At 43.3% G+C, this 17424-nt stretch overlaps 1 protein-coding gene across 1 annotated transcript in view; it reads left to right on the forward strand.

The window, feature by feature from the left end:
- Positions 1-344: 344 nt before the first annotated feature.
- The window catches only part of HIPK1 (homeodomain interacting protein kinase 1), a 20423-nt gene continuing 3343 nt past the window's right edge, over positions 345-17424 (forward strand). Inside the window, 11 exon segments of the mRNA XM_010002316.1 lie at positions 345-1420; positions 6677-6800; positions 9129-9248; positions 10019-10105; positions 10935-11119; positions 11403-11565; positions 11929-11945; positions 11947-12128; positions 12995-13116; positions 14608-14742; positions 17164-17306. Coding sequence (XP_010000618.1) covers positions 345-1420; positions 6677-6800; positions 9129-9248; positions 10019-10105; positions 10935-11119; positions 11403-11565; positions 11929-11945; positions 11947-12128; positions 12995-13116; positions 14608-14742; positions 17164-17306 — 2354 coding nt within the window.

Genomic DNA, 17424 nt, shown 5'->3' on the forward strand with positions numbered 1-17424 from the left:
GGGGACGGAAAGCGAAGTGAATTTTCTCAGCGTCTTCCCGCTTCTCTGCTCCCTTCCCCTCCCTCTGCTTTCCCATCTCTTGCGGGGATCTCCTGACCTTTAGGAAGCTGGGTAAAGAGCTATCTGCTTCCGTGCTCTGGGCAGTGAGGCAGGATGTGGTCATTCCACCGGGGAGCCTTGCTCTGCGGGTGCCTGTAGGACCACAGAGTGCCCTCTGAGGTGGTGGGCACCATGTGGTGCTTAGGAAAGTACTTGTCGTCCTGTGTCTAGTGCAGGTGGAAGGTCTCGTTCCATCGGAGCTGCCTCTGAGCAGTCGTCATGAGTTCTCCTTTTCCTTTCCAGGTATGGCCTCACAGCTGCAGGTGTTCTCCCCTCCGTCAGTATCCTCGAGTGCCTTCTGCAGTGCCAAGAAACTGAAAGTGGAGCCCTCTGTCTGGGATGTTTCAGGACAGAGCAGTAGTGACAAGTATTATACCCACAACAAAAACCTCCCAGCAGCTCAAGGGCAAGCGAGCTCCTCTCATCAGGCAGCCAACTTCAGCATCCCTGCCTACGACCAGAACCTCCTTCTCCCTGCTCCCTCGGTTGAGCACATCGTGGTGACCGCAGCCGACAGCACGGGCAGCAGCGCCACCGCGTCCTTCCAGAGCAGCCAGACCCTCACACACAGGAGCAACGTTTCTTTACTGGAACCCTACCAAAAATGTGGATTAAAAAGGAAAAGTGAAGAGGTTGACAGCAACGGTAGTGTGCAGATAATTGAGGAACATCCACCTCTCATGCTGCAAAACAGACCTGCGGTGGGTGCTGCGGCCACAACCACCACGGTCACCACCAAAAGCAGCAGTTCCAGTGGTGAAGGTGATTATCAGCTGGTCCAGCATGAAATCCTGTGCTCTATGACAAACAGCTATGAGGTCTTGGAGTTCCTGGGCCGAGGGACGTTTGGGCAGGTGGCGAAATGCTGGAAGCGTAGCACGAAGGAGATTGTAGCCATCAAAATCCTGAAGAACCATCCTTCTTACGCCAGGCAGGGCCAGATAGAGGTGAGCATCCTCTCTCGTTTGAGCAGTGAGAATGCTGATGAGTATAACTTTGTTCGCTCCTACGAGTGCTTTCAACACAAGAATCATACATGCCTTGTATTTGAGATGCTGGAACAGAACTTATATGATTTCTTAAAGCAAAACAAGTTCAGTCCCTTGCCCCTGAAATACATTCGGCCAATTCTGCAGCAAGTGGCTACTGCCTTGATGAAGTTAAAGAGCCTGGGTCTGATACATGCTGATTTGAAGCCAGAAAACATCATGTTGGTGGATCCTGCACGCCAGCCCTACAGAGTGAAGGTGATAGACTTTGGCTCAGCCAGCCATGTCTCCAAAGCAGTCTGCTCCACCTACCTGCAGTCGCGCTACTACAGGTAAGAACAGCCAGGGTTGCTCACAACCGTGGGCTGCCCAGCAGAGAAAAGCTGATCCTGTTGGGGTCTGCTGCAAGTACTGAGCTCTGCTGCCATTAAGTCTGGTCCCAGTTGAGGGGGGAGGAGGAAATGATCAGCCTGTCCACTGTTCTGCTTGTTTCCTGGAGATTTCTTCTGCAGTTTGTATGTAAACAAGTGTGCTTTGCAAGTGTGACATAACATGCAGTCCTTTACCTTCTTTTTACCCCAGATTAGTGAAGTTGATTTTACCCTGTCACTCATTGGTGACGATGTGTGACGTAGCAAACTGGGGAAGCAGAATGCTGCTGATACATCATGTGTTTGGCGTTGTTTGCCATGATCTGAAATCAGTCCATTAACCACAGTCATTTAGAAGGGTGAGAAGTCGAAGAGATACCCATTCTTTTTATCCTGTTTCTTCTGTTTCCTTCTTTGTCTGAGCTCCCTTTGTGAGCACAACTGCCTGTTTCAGCTCTTGGTAAACCACCCTTCCATAAGACCTGTAGGTCTTTCGAAAAAGTGATGAACTAGAGCTCAGGTTCCACTGCACTCCTGTCTAAGAATTAAAAATAAAAGATGGGCAAAAGTGTTAAAACTCAGAAGCTGTGTAGCTAAAGCAAGCTATGCTTTTTCCTTCAATCATTCCTCTATCTCGGTTCTGTTTTCAATATCAGTAGAAGTAGACCTCGATAAATGGACGCAGAAACCTCTAGCATCAAAGGGACATGAAGTCTGTGCTGTGTCAGGGCTGCCTTCGGTTGAATGTGAGCTCCCTTGACGCAAAACCTAACTAGTATCTAGTCCTTCCAGCTGAGACAGACAGAGGACTGAGACACTCCACCCCACCCTGTGTCTCTGCCCTGTTTGATGTCTTTCCCATCCTCCCAGCTTCAGTTTGAAGCACTGGCTTGTCATGGGCTTGTTCTGTTTGTTTCTCATACTCCCTGTATCCTTGCCCCCTTTGTTTTGTTTTATTTTTACTCCCTACAACACCAAGTGCCAGCTTTCTGTGCTGTTTCTTTCATATGATACAGACTTTTCTTAACCTATTCCTCATGATCTTCACTGTGCATGTGAATCTTTTCAATTCTAAAAGTATTGATTGTTATTTTTTCTGATGTAGTCTTCTGCACACCATAGCTCTGTTGAAATGCTCTCTGTCTCAAATGCATTATTAGTTTTGTTGCACTGAAAGAGATAACTGCTGATCAAGAATCTGCTCTATCTGACTCAGAACACATGTAAGCAACACAGTTTGGGGAGGCACATGGTGCTTTCCAGTTTCTGATACTGCAGAAACATCTCACGGAGGCAAAAGCAGCAAGAGGTGACAAGGATCTTACAGGGGCTGCTGGGGAGGAAGCTGCTTCACCCTGTGTGCAGCACCAAGCCCCAGGCATGGGGTGACTGACACTGCCAGGAAGGCAGCACCCTGGGATGAGGTGGTGTTTAAGGCTGTCTGCTTGACTGAAGTTAAGAATGCTGTGATGTGGAAATCTAATTTTCAGTGATATATAATTAGTTTAATGGTGGTGATTACTAAAATCCATAATCTAGGAATTTATGGAGATGGTGTAGAAACCAGCTTTTTGTGGCAGAACTGGATTCCTTTGACCATATTCATATTAAATTAGTGTTCAGATGAGTTCTAATTTGGAAATATTTTCAATGCAGTGTCCAATAAAACAGTATAGACCAATTCTTTATCTGGTTCTCAGTCAGCTATTCAAAATAAACTACTCATTCTGTGTTCACTTTTTTGTTTTTAATACCTGTTCCTGGTACTTATGTGGCCTCTGTCTCCTGTAGAGACTCCCAGACCAGCCAGCCTAAGGCTCTGCAAGGTGAATTTTCTGGTACATAGACCCTGGAGGAAAAAAACTTTCTTTGTGAATTATGCTCAGTGCTGCTGGAGGTCATCTTGTCCAACAACCCTGCTCACTCCAGGCTCTGGTTGTCCTTCTGGCAGCTGGACAACTTGCATTGGACTCTGAGGCTGCTGGAGCTGTTGGGATGGTGGGGCATGTTCCCTCCCTCCCCAAGTGTTTCTGCTGCCTGCAGTGTAACCCCACCAAGGGCACTTTTACTGTCATGGCATGGTTGGCTCCAAGTGTGAGCAGAGATGCCTGTGAAGAATTATTTGAACCGACCAGGGGTATCCTGGCAGCCATGCTTTGATGCAGTGACTAGTTTCTGTGGCAGTCCTGAGATCTCCTAGCAGTAATTCCTGACCTGAAAACCAGATGCTTGTTGCATAAGGTGTGGAAGGATATGGGTGCTTTTGTTCTCCTGAGGAACATAAACAGTAGATGGTTGCAGAAATTAAGGATCCCTGGGAAGCCTGATCTGCCTGCAGTTCAGAGAGCAAGACTTGTGTCCTGTGTTATGTGCCAGTGCAGCCATCGTGAGCCTTGCTCAGGTCCCCAACTCCTGATGGTTCCTGTGTAGTGGCAACCAGGAAGCTGAAGGACTGAACAATTTGAGACACTGAATGTGAAGGGAGCTTGCATGGTGCAGTAGTGTCTGCTGCTTACCTCTGCTTTGGGCTGCATGACCTACTTCTGTCCCAGTCTTGGTGGCCCTGGAAGCAGCAGTGCCTGCTGCCAAATCCAACTCAGCTTGCTCATCCAGCTCCCAGTGGTGATCACGTTGTTCAGTGCATCTCTGGCTACGTGTTACCGTCATTCTTCACAAGGGGGAGGGCTGGAGACCTGTGTGTAAACATGGCGTGGTTTGAAATGCTAAAAGTAAGTCTCGGGTTTTTCCGCTACTGCTGCGAATCCTCTCCCAAGAGCGCTGGAGCATGTTTGCCAGCTTTGGAAGTCAGAGTTTGGCAGGCGTGTATGCAAAGAAAGAATGTTTTTGATTTCTGTTTCAAAGAGCTTAAGATCATAAAATCTCTTTAATCTCCGATGGTCCCACTATGAAAGTGACCTCTGCCTGTTGTCCTGTTTGAACTCACTTCTCATGAGGCTGCTAATTCCAGTGGTGTAAGAGGGAGGAAAGAGATTTTTTATTTCCCAGCTCTGTTCTGCAATCAAAATGTAATCAGGTGGCTTGTGAGAAGTTCATTTGTTTAGTTCCAGGGAATAAAGTGTATTGAGCTCAACTTGCTATCATTTGGGTCCTGAGGTTTTGGAATACCTGAGTCTATTCCAGCCTGTAAAGCCTGACAAACCGTCACATCCAGCCTTTGTTGCCACTGATCTCTCTCTCTGTTGGAATTGGCGGGATTTTTAATGCACTAGTGAAGGACCAGTGTGCTCTGCTTATTCCACAAGCTGCTTATCATGTGTTTGCCAAGGAAACTCTGGTGTGCAGCATTCCTTATATGGCAGGTTTGGGTTCTCTCTGAATTGGAAGTTGCTGCCTAGGTGGGATCATCAAGAGGATCAATACACTTTGCTGATGGTGACCAGCAGGCTAATGGCACCAGGGTTCTGAGGATTCCAGCATCTCACTCTGCTTGTGATGAACAAAGTACTGGAGAAATTTATTGCTCTTGTTTGCATTGGTTAGCCTGTAGAAAGTTGGATCTGCTCTAGCATAGTTCTTTAAAATATAAACGTTTAGCAGGACATTCAGCATTCAAGTATCAGATACTTAGCGTATTTGCATAATCATTTCATATTTTCACCTATGCAAGCCCATTCCAAAGTCAACTATTGCTGAGGACAGACAAGAAGGTTGAAATGGATCAGTGTCAAATAGGGCGAGTGTCTGAATGTCTTACCTTAAATAATGTTATTCTGACTACTAAAGGCACTTTATGGCTCTGTTTTGGGGGAGCTCAGACATAACAGAAGAACCTATTTGCTTTAAAGCAGAATGATAGAGAACAGGTCTGACCTCTGCAGTAGACAGCTGGTTCAGCTGTCTCTCTTTTTTGATGGATCTTGTGCTTTCCTAGGGGCACTGTGCCTGGGCAACTGGGATGAGTGTGTTTGTTTTGGAGGCAGGCTGATGGTAACTGTATAGTCACCTAAAACAAAAGCTGTATCTGTGTCACTACAACACAAAGGATGATTAACTGGAGAGTCACTTCTTGCCATGTACAAACAGTTGGGAGGTACATTCAGGCTGAACAGTTGAGGGTGCATGTCAGATCTATTAACACCTCTACATTATGCAAGTCCTGTTTTTCAGAATTCTGTAGAAAGATGAGAACTGGTTTCAGAGCCTTTTTAAACTGGATAAATATACACACTGTAATTCAAGAAATGGCACACCAGCCCTGGGTCATGCTGCCCAAGTCATGACTAGAAAATAGATAGCCTGGAGTTTAGGACTTTTCTGCCTTCCTTTGCACTTGTGTTAGTTTTGCATGAAGAAGGTCAAGGTTTTTGTGTTTCTGTACTTTCCAGAGTGAATTCCCACACTAACTCACATGGTTTTTAAGTAGTATGCAAATGTATGACCAGAATGTAGTCTGACAGCACCGGTTTGTTTCTGAGCTATGGGTAGGTGAAGAGTTGTACTAAAACATCCTTTTGCATTATGAGTCAGTTCCAGACAGAAATCTCCCTGAAATTCCAACCTGTTACAGAAGCAAACCCTGCTTGGTGATGGAGTTTTTTTTCATCACCTTCTCGTAAAGGCCAGGCAGGTAGATTTTGCATTAGGTGTGGTTCAGTGCACAGAAACCTGTAACACCGCTTTGCAGAGCAGTCACAGCCTCCAGCTGTGATCTTTCCATCCGTTTTAAACTCGAAACTCTGCAAACTCTGTATAAAAACCCACTGATAGAAACTGAGTGCCTCTGAGGAGCCCCTTTTTCTGGCTCTGCAGATGCCTTTCTTCTCCACACAACCACAAGCAGCTTTCTGCAGCTGGGCACCTGCCACCCACCCAGAAAAGCCTGAGCGCTGCCTGCCTGGGCTTTTCTCCCCTGTTCTGGTAGGGTAGTTGTGTGCTGTCTCAGGGGTGCCTCACACCATACGTGCTGTCAGGTGTAATTTAATTTGTTACTGAAAGAGTAACTTCGTATCACAGTTGCATAAAGACCTCCTTGGAGTTGGAGGCAATAAAAACAAATCCAGCTGAGCCAGTAAGTGATAGAAAGTTTGGGATCTGCTGTGCCACATGAAGCATCTTCTTCTTTAAAGTGGGTCACTTTGTTTCACCCAGATTTACTTGTGCTTAGAGAAGAAGGAGCATTATCCAGAGTGATTTATAGGAATGAACTGCATGTTTTCCCAGTCAAAGATGTAACATTTTAACATTTTTTTCCAACAGAGCTCCTGAAATCATACTGGGTTTACCTTTCTGCGAAGCTATTGACATGTGGTCACTGGGCTGTGTGATAGCTGAGCTGTTTCTGGGATGGCCTCTGTACCCAGGAGCATCTGAGTATGACCAGGTGAGCATGCATGGCAGATGTGGGGATGTTCCTATGAAACCTTAGTGATCCCTGTCCAGACTGTCGGAACCCAGTGTGTCCTATGCCCCATTTCATCTAGCACAAATCCATGCTCTCCGTCAGCTGAAGTTCATTTTCTCTGTCTGATGTTCCCATCTTCTGTCTGTCTCTGTTGTTCAGGAGAGCACAGAGTTCTGTGTGTTAAAACCGGAGTTGGATGTAGTTATCTAATATAGAGAGTGATTTACAGTTAACCTCCTGGTTTCCAAAGCCAAAAGCTGTTGAAATACCTTCCTGTCAACATAGAAGCAAGGTTTGTGTCCTGATTTGAAACGCCCTCTGTAATTTCACCATGATGGCTGTTTTTCCATGTGGAGACAGAAGCAGCCCATCATTCCTGTCCTGTTAATACCTACAGCAACCCTTCCTCATTTCTTATGCAAAGTGTGAGCCCTGAGCTGTCTCTGAATACAAGGGCAAGAGTCTGAAAAGGCATCTTGAACTAATTAGCTCTTTCTGTGAATCCTTAGCATTATTACCTGGGCCAGTCAGCTGCCTGTAAAAGGACAAAACAATTTTATGAGAGGATTTTGAGGCTGACTTTTCCACTGTGGTTTTTATAGTGGAATCTTCTTACAGTGCTTGGTATAGTTTTCCTTAAATGATAAAAGATATGAAAATTTAGTAAGTTTAAAAACTTCTGTTATATCTTCCCAGCACTATAAATTTCTGAAGGAAGTACAGTGTTCTCTTAATGAGCAGAATGAGTTAGAAAATAACTGAGGTAGAGCATGGTGGTTTCGTTGCACACTGAGTTTTGTGTAATTCTGAGAACCTTATCTTCTCATGTAGGTGGGTGGGGAGGAGCTGCTTTTTCCATTGCTTAATAGACAGGATTTTGCAGTCGTTTGTGAGGCAGTGCGAGGTGAGACTTCATGTGGTTGGTGTTGATATCCGAATTGCACTTGAGATCTAAGGCCAACTTGCCTTCATGTGTTCTGAGATTCTGCAGCAGCAAGTAAAAGCTCAGGCAGAAGTAGTGAGAAGACCTCTCCATGAACTCTTGCTCATGGTTTGGAGTGGGATTTACAATTATTTTTTAAACACCCTTTGTCTGTAAAGCAACAGTGGTGTCTCATAAAAATAGCTGAACTCTTAGCTGAACTGTTGTGTAGATACAAAAAATTCTCACCTGCAGACACTTCAGATCCACCCTGGCTTATGTGGAAAGTGAATTGATAAATTCATATGGATCACAAGCCATAGCAGTTAGTGAAGAGTCCTGCAGTGGGATGTTCAGCCTGGGGAAGAGAAGGCTCCAGGGAGACTTTGGAGCACCTTCCAGTGCCTGAAGGGGCTCCAGAAAAGCTGGGGAGGGACTTCTGACAAAGGCTTGTAGTGAGAGGACTAATGGGGAATGGATTAAAACTGGAGGAGGGGAGATTTAGGTTGGACATGAAGAGGAAATTCTTTGCTGTGAGGCTGGTGAGACACTGGCACAGGTTGCCCAGGGAAGCTGTGGCTGCCCCATCCCTGGAAGAGTTCAAGGGCAGGTTGGATGGGGCTTGGAGCAACCTGGGCTGGTGGGAGGTGTCCCTGTCCGTGTAGGGGGTGGGACTAGAGGATCTATATTAAACCATTCTATGATTCTTTGAAATAAGACTTAGCAGGGTTTTTTTCTGAAACTTCTAATGCACTCCTTGGAGGGGAGGGTCATGCCAAAGAGGATGTCACATTTCTCACCATACACCTGGAGAGGAATTGGCATTAGCAGTTGGGCATTATTTTGAGTATTCTAAAAAAGCTTACTATTGTTTTATTCCATATTCTTGGTTGTGCTTTCTTGGTCAGTGAGAGCTTTGCCATGACATTGTTCTCAAGTTGTGTCTCTAGAGTTTTTGTAGCCATGAACAGCAGTGTTGTTTGGTACTTCTGCCTTCAGTTACATATAGATACACCATAAATTCTGTGGTAATTTTCTCTCAAATTGTGTATGTCTTACATTGCTGATATGAAAGACTGTTGTTACTTTATCCATGTCTCGAAAGCTTACACTCTGCTCATATATATTTGGTCAAAAAATACTTCCCTAAAATAAGAAAATTGTATTTAAAACCTAAAACTTCTGCAGATAATATGATTGAAAAAGTTAAGTGTCCTTATAAATACTTGAGGTAGCTCATTTAATTTTTTCAGTTTTGGTAGTCTGGCAATTCTTTATTTACAGGTTATTTCCTATTTACTGTGAACAGACTTGGCTGATACTTACTCCATTCGCTATGAGTTTTTTATGTTGGGACTCCTCATTCTTTTAATTTTCTTTCCTAGATTCGTTATATTTCACAAACTCAAGGTCTTCCAGCCGAGTATCTTCTCAGTGCGGGAACGAAAACAAGCAGGTTTTTTAACAGAGATCCGAATTTGGGATACCCATTGTGGAGGCTAAAGGTTTGTCTGTCTCTTTTATTGCCAGCTCTGGTTTGTTCATTGTGGGCTTGGTGTAAATTCATACCTAGTTATAGTGTACTGTGAAAACATTCAGAGGGAAGGTTTAATTTTAAATGCCATTCAAATCTGGCTGGTTTGTGTAATTCATTTCAGAAGCCGTGCAGACCTCCTGGTAGTCATTTGACAGTAGCAGCTGTGCATGATAGTACCAGCAAAGAGTGGGTGTTAAAGTTAATTGAGATAATGGTTACTTATTATGGCCTTCTCAGTCTGCAGGGAGTATGTCATCTGGTTGTCATCTCCTGACAATGCAGAGAATAAAACAGGGAGTATTTCATGATGCTCTTTGTTAGTTGAACAGAAATCTCTTTATGTATTGGCAGAGGACAGGAAAGAATCAGATGTGCACTTTATTTGCCTTTAATGCTGAACAGCAGAAGGAAGGGGATTTTGCCTTTCTTCTTCTTTGTATAAGAAAGGTTGAAAATATGCATAGCCTCTTCCTAAATCAGAAATCCTGGGTTCTTCTGGCTAATGTTCTCCCTGATGAAGTCTTGAAATGAAGTGTCATCCTGTTGTTGGTTCAACTTTGCAATGAATGATCCTTCCAGCTGAGGCAATAGAACCCATGGCTCTCTTGGTTTGGCCCACTGGCCTGTGGTTTCTCTTAGAGCAGACAGAAGATCACTTGGCTGGTCTCTCCTTTTGCTGGTTTTTCTGTGTGGATGTGTGATATCTCAGTTTATGTCAATAAGTACTTTCTTTTATAGACCCCAGAAGAACATGAGTTGGAGACAGGAATAAAATCAAAAGAAGCTCGGAAATACATATTCAACTGTTTGGATGATATGGCGCAGGTGTGTGGAGATCTTGTAACACACAAATAGCTGTCATATTACTTGCATACATTATTGGGGTCTCTAAAACTGAGACTCCTGGGCTGGAGCAGTCCTCTTCCACCCGCCATTGAGAGCACTGATACAGGTTTGCCCTGGTGCCAGTTTGCATCAAAAATCATTGTATTAAAGGCTATTAAAATGTTAATTATGAAACTTAGACATTTTTTGTCTCTTCTTAGGCCTTGATCTGTTAGATGCCACAAGGGTTCTTAGCCTGTTACCACTAGAAGCAGTCAAGCAGCAGGAAAGCTAAGCCCCTGCAGATGAGTTCATAGGATTAGGCCTCTTAATTGACTTTAGAATAAAGTTGACAGGAACTACAGATAATTTTATTTTTTCGTTCTGTTTTCAGAGATAAAGTGAAGGAATATCTAAGTATTTTTACTACCACAAGGCCTTGGGTCTTAAATACGTTTGTCTCAATTTTCTGTTGCTTTTGGAGGTGTTATAATCACTTTACATCTGTGCAGAGAATGTAGAACTTTTGCCATTCTGATTTGCTGGCCCCTTATAGCCCCACAAAAAATGGGGGCATATTGGTGGAGAACAAAGCCTGGTTGATACCTGTTGAACTGACTAACTTCATGTTGAGATGAGAGTCCCCTGTAAAAGTTTTACTTCCTTCTATAGAATGAGCAAGGGAAAGACTGTGTGTTAGTGCTGTTGAACCTAAAATTAATCTAAGAGACATAAATGCTTAATAAATATTTCCACATTATGTGAAATTACTGAATTGTTAGCAATTAAATGTGATGTTTGTGTGAACTAGTCTCATTTTATTTTCAAGGTGAATATGTCTACAGACTTAGAAGGGACTGACATGTTGGCAGAGAAGGCTGACCGAAGGGAATATATTGACTTGTTGAAGAAAATGTTGACAATTGATGCAGATAAGAGAGTTACTCCACTGAAGACTTTGAACCATCCATTTGTTACAATGACACATCTACTGGATTTCCCACACAGCAATCAGTAGGCTTCCTTAGATTTCTTGGTTTGTTTCAGGAGGATGTGTTTGAAACAGAGAGTAGCCTTTTTCTGCTTTATTTCAATGTTGTTCTCTGCATTTTCTGCCTGATATGAAAACAGCAATGACGTATATAAAGAATAAGCTTCCTTTTCATGTTCTGGGACATTCTTTGTTGGTTAAAAAATAAGAGAGGACCTAAACCTAAGTGCCTGTTTATAAAGTTGGGAATCTGTCATGTCTCCATTGTACTGTTTTTACATTTCTGACCTTTTCCTTCTGTTTCAGTGTGAAATCATGCTTTCAGAACATGGAGATCTGCAAGAGAAGAGTGAATATGTATGATACAGTGAATCAGATTAAGAGCCCATTCACCACTCATGTTGCTCCAAATACAAGCACAAACCTGACAATGAGCTTTAACAACCAGCTCAATACAGTACACAATCAGGTACAGCATCTTTTACATTGATCAAACAAATGGAGTAGTCTAATATTCTGCCCTCAGGCCAAGTCCTGTTATGCAAAATACTGTACTTGAATTGCTCTCCAGAATTTGTAGTCTTGTCTGGAAATTCTATTTTCAAAATTTTCAAGTCAGTCTCTCTTTACTTCACCTAATCGTATTTTCCTGTCAGTTCAGCAATGTAAGTAAAGTTGCTGCGATTCCTGTTTTTTCTCCTATGTTGTCTTATGCCTTTTACCCAAAACCTTTTTCTTGTTCTTGTTTCCTAGTATAATACTGATGGTTCCTGTTGGTTCTTTATAATAAGCACAAATTATAAATCTAATTAATTGTTGTGTTTTTTCCCAGGCTAGTGTATTGGCTTCCATCCCTGGCAAACTCAGACATCTCACTGCTAAACTACCAGTCTGCTCTATATCCATCATCTGCAGCACCTGTTGCAGGAGTGGCACAGCAGAGTGTTTCCTTGCAGCCTGGAACCACCCAGATCTGCACACAGACTGACCCATTCCAGCAAACCTTCATTGTTTGCCCCCCAGCTTTTCAAAGTAAGCAGAAAAACCCTTCACATGAGACTGTGGTTTCAGATAGGTAGGAATGAGAAGCTGTAATTTGCACTAAGTTGAGGAAGTGCAGTGACCACTCTGCATGTCTCGGTGCTCTTGCATCAGGTGTGAGTGCAGAATCAGGTCAGTGTAGAGATTATTTGGTTCTCTTCCAGGTCATGCTTGAGCAGGTGACAGTATCTTGCCTGCTGAGGCTGCAGTCTTCATCTGGTTGCCCAACCAGTTTTTCCCCCAAAACTGAACACAGCAGCATTTCACAGAAGGCAGTGAAGAGAGGAGCCAGGCCTAGCTGAAAATAAGAAAGTGTCGTGCTGTGTTTTGTATCTCAGGAGTGAATATCTGGTCTCTGAGTCTCAGTTCCCAGGCACTGATGCACCTGTGCAGTTTGCTGGCCACAAATTGTCACAGATTGCAAATCAGTGAGGTTGGCACCAGCATGGCTCTGCTGTTCCTTACAGTTCTGTATTTATGCTCGTATCTGGATTGTGTTAGTATGGAAAATTATATAGGAAGTGGGAACTGATAGTGTAAGGTTTGGACTTCGAACTTAGTCTCAAGCAACATGGGATTAGGCATCTGTTTTCTGTGTTTCTAAAACAAGACTGGACTTCAGCAGAGCCAAGCTTTTGGTTGTCCATCATTGCCCTTTGACATGCTGGGACTTCAGAAGTATTTACTTCAGCTGGTGTTTTGTTAGTATTATTTTGTCAAACGGAACAGTTTTATTTTCTCTTCCCCTAACCCTTTCTTCTGCCCTTACCTGGTAGGAATTTGATTTTGGAAAGAAATTGAAAAAGCAAAAAGAATAATAAAGCAGCTTAGCAGTGATGTGTTCTTGTCCCCCACAGCTGGACTTCAGGCAACTACAAAGCATTCTGGGTTCCCAGTAAGGATGGAGAATGCTGTCCCAATTGTACCACAAGCACCTGCAGCACAGCCACTGCAGATCCAGTCTGGAGTTCTCACACAGGTAAAAAAAATCCAAACCCCCACCCCCGAGTTAACTGCAGTTCCTACCACCATCCAGGAGACTGCCCCTTGGGTTGTGGGGTGGTTGCAGGAGGTTCTCAGAACACTCCAAAAGGTTCAATGCAGATCACTTCTAAGACAGTATTTTCTTGGTTTTGCTTTTTTTTTTTTTTTCTGGAATATTTAAAGTCTAAACTGTTTTATGTCATGTGCCTACCAGGTTTTAGAAGTTTGATTTAAATCATAAATATGTAGTTTTCAGCTGCTAAAAACAGGCTGTATTTTTTCATGGGTGTGCACTGCCTTACAGGTAGTGGGGTATGTTTTTGCCTGCACTTTAAACACGTGGCAGCAAATTTTAGAAGAAATTATTTCCATGAGAAGTGAGGTTGCTGTGAACAGAAAGGGCAACAAGATGACTCAAGTTAAAATTTAATGTTTAAATCAAGAAAATTATTTCTGAAACCTTCTCGGTTACACTGTTAGTGTAAAGTGAGGTGTAGTAATGACACCTATTCCTGTTGTTTGCTGTTTGTGGTAGCAAAACTCACAAATAATTATGAAAAAATATTTTAAACATCAGTAATGTTTTTGTAAATTATAACAGTTTTTATTTCCAAAAAGTAATGCTTTAATATATAGCAATATTCACAGGTTTTATTCACTGAAAAATTTTAATTGCCTTTATAATTAAGTGCACTTTTGTTTATTTGCATAGTGTTAGTTTCTGCTGACACTAACACATACTTCATTAGTTTTACCCTCCAGACAGTGTATAGTGCTTACTGACCTGGTGGTAGAGAAGTAGTTTTTTGATTGTTCAGTCCAAATAATTTTGGTGGCTTTCTGTGATCTCTGGTTTGATTAGCATAGTTATGCAGGTAATGGTATCCAAAAAGCAGAATATACTTGAAGGAGCCCACCTGAATCCAGACCCTGCTTTTCCTGAGAGTGCAAATTGTACACTAAGAATCTAGTTTTAATTTAATTTAATGGACTAATATTTGTCTTGGTAGTTTCATCACAGTTAACTTTGCTCTTTTGTGGTACAAGAGACCTACCGTGTCTTCTGCTAAATCCCTGAGCTCACCTTTTTTCCACAAGTGCTGCGTGGGCATTGGAGGTACAATAGCTGCTGTGTCCTGCTGGGTGCAGGTGGTGGTATGACCTGGGTATGTGTGTAACTCGATCTCTAGACCCAGTGAAGGATCAATAGCTGAACACGTAACTCATTTTTACTTTTTAACTATGTAATCAGAGAGATTCTGTTCCCAAATTCCCGGTTCCTTGTGTTCCCTTCAGGGATACGTAGTTGCTTAGAGGAACATGCCCGAGGGTCTGGGTGTTGGTTTCACTGCATCCATTGCAATTCTGGAGTCTGCTCAAGCACCACAGAATGCCAGTGAGGTGAAACCTTTTCTGGCCCTATTGCTGAACCCACTTATCCTGCCTCAGTACGTGTGTTTCACTCACTGCCTGATCTACATTTCAGGGAAGCTGTACACCACTAATGGTAGCAACTCTTCATCCTCAAGTAGCCACCATCACGCCGCAGTATGCGGTCCCCTTTACCCTGAACTGCGCAGCCGGCCGCCCGGCGCTAGTAGAACAGACGGCTGCAGTACTGGTAATTGCCTCCCTTGATTGTGTTCACTAACTGAGTTTTTGTTTTAACTTAGACTTGCAGAGGGCATGGAAGCATGTGCCATCTTGTGGCTGTGTTCTTGCTACATCTTAATGTCTCGTTGTTTTCCTCCCCAACATTGCTGAAGCACTGTCTGACTCTGACGTTTAGTGTGGCTCTGTAAAGAATCCAGATCTATTGACTTGTTACTAGCCTAGTATTGCAAAGCTCTTCTAAGCTATTCCATAGAAGAGTTGTAATTGCTCTTCCTCTTCACCTGCTACCCCATCTTTGCCTTTTGATTGTTGAATACAAAGGAATCAGGCTCTAGCTTGACTCTGCTACAGGTACCTGGATGGCCAGAATTTTAACTACTTGGCAAGTTAGCTACGTACTTTGTTTTCAACATGTGTAAAGCTGCTGTGCATGTAGAAATGTTTCAGGTTGTTAAGCACAGGCTAAAATCTCTAACAATAGCAAATTCTGTAATGTATTGCCTCAGTAGTTCATTTCTCTTAACCTCTGTTGAACATTGACAATAATTTTCTGGCCTTTTGTTATTTATAGCCAATCACACATAGCTTGCTTCATCCAGATAAAGATACTGTTCTTCACAGATACTTTCAGTTCATATGTATTTCTTGGTTGAAATTAAAGGTGAGCTCTAGTATCCAAAATGGCAATAGCTAACTTTTCGACTATTTGGAACAATTTTTTTGAAGGACGGGGAAAGGGAATAAAGACACCTTTAAGAAGAGTACGTTTTCAAAATTGTCCTCTTCTGTACTCATTAGGCACCTGCATCAAAACAACCTTGCAAGTGCCACAAAGAAGTCATTGTAAAACTCCAGAATCAGATCAGTGAAGCTTATGAAAACATGGCAGTGCAGTTAAGTGCTGGTATCCTCACGTGTCTTTCAAAACGCATTCCATTATGTGAACCATGTTGTTTCTTGTGGCTTTAAAGTGGTAGTTTGAGTGTGATTTTTTTCCAAGAGGGAGATCTCTGTTGAAGTGGAGTTCACTTGGGTCATACCTGCCTTGAAATTAAAATCCACTCATTGGAGTTCTGAGGCCATTTAACTGCTCCCTATTTCTGAGGATGGGACGGGGGGGTTCTCCTGGGTCACTGCTCTGAGCTGAACAGACCTGGGGATGTATCTCCTTTCCTCCTCTTGAATTTTGATTACTGAAAGGCTGCAGTCTGGGCTCTGAAAACAGCAAGGGGTGACTGTAGCAGAGCTAGGGCACAAGTGGGTTGTTAGTGATGTTTTCAAAAGTGTATTTGGCTTTTTGATTCAACAGGCAAATTCTGTTCTCCTCTGTGTGTGCAGTGGACTTGATGTTTGACTCCCCTGTACAGCAGTGGAGATCAGAGCCAGCTGTCTCCAGACGATCAGCCTGGATTCTGAGTTTCTCTGGAGGACTTACTGTTTCTGTTTGAATTCTGGGAGCCTTTGGTGTGAATTTTCTCACCTTTAGTGCTTCCGACACTTCTCCCTTGCTGCTTCCCCTCAGTTTGCGTTAGCCATTTGCTAAGCTTTGCATATTTTTGTCCTTCCTCTGTCAAAACAGTTCGTCGCTTGGAAGGCCCGATTTCTGCCTCTCATTGGGAATTTATATCTTGCTGTATTAAACTCTCTGCTTTGTCTTGTGCAGGTGTTGGCTTTTGGAAAGACGCATGGTGTGACTTTTAACATATTTCTCTTTTTTTAAAAAAAATATTATTATTCTGCTTATGTTGGCAGAGGTTTTAGCAGCTCTCTGCTTTGAAGGCTTCTTGTTTGGAACCGGTATTTGTAATAAGTGGATCTGTTACTTGCAGAAATACTTTATTTAAAACAGCAGGTGTTTATTGTGTTGCAGTTTAAACTGCAAGAAAGAGAGACACATTTTCAAAATCATAGAAATATTGTACTGCCAAATTTATTTTGGTTTTTGGGTTTTTGGGTGTTTTTTTCAGTGTGGCTTTTCTTAAATACTGTAGTTGAGGTGAATTTCCACAGGAACAACACTGTCTCAACTCTCTCAATGCGAGCCCTGTAAGGCAGAAAACCAAATTGGCTTAATATTTTGGAATCCTTCAGCAGAGCAGTGTGCATAAACCTACATGCAGCAACAGTGCTGAACACTCAGGCTGCATCTGGCAGTACAATATCTGGCTGCCTTCTGTAGTGCAATATTAACACTCTTTTTCCCAGGTGACATCTGTGATACAAAAGGGTAACAAAGTGTCAGGGGAAGCTTCTTTCCCTGGTTTTCTTGTTCCCTTATTGTACTGAGACCTTTTGAGAGTGCAATGATGTGCTGTTATCTCTGCAAGCTAACAATCTACATGAGTGCAATTATTGCTTGGAGTGAATCTCTGTGCACCTGCAGGAGCTGAACTCTAGTGAGCCTGTGTTTCTGCTTGTTGTTTTGCAGCAGGCCTGGCCGGGGGGGACCCAGCAGATACTGCTTCCTTCCACCTGGCAGCAGCTCCCAGGGGTTGCTCTGCACAACTCGGTTCAGCCTGCGGCCGTGATTCCGGAGGCGCTGGGGGGCAGCCAGCAGTTGGCTGACTGGAGGTAGGGGCTGCCCGGCCGCCCTGTGCGGGGTTTCTCCCTCTCTCAGAGCCACGCAGGGGCTCAGTGCAGCTTGTGGTTCCTGCAGTATAGTCATGAGATTTGCATCTTTTTCTTTCTG

Source organism: Chaetura pelagica, unplaced genomic scaffold (assembly GCF_000747805.2).
Source record: "Chaetura pelagica isolate M959 unplaced genomic scaffold, ChaPel_1.0 scaffold181, whole genome shotgun sequence".
Lineage (NCBI taxonomy): Eukaryota > Metazoa > Chordata > Aves > Apodiformes > Apodidae > Chaetura > Chaetura pelagica.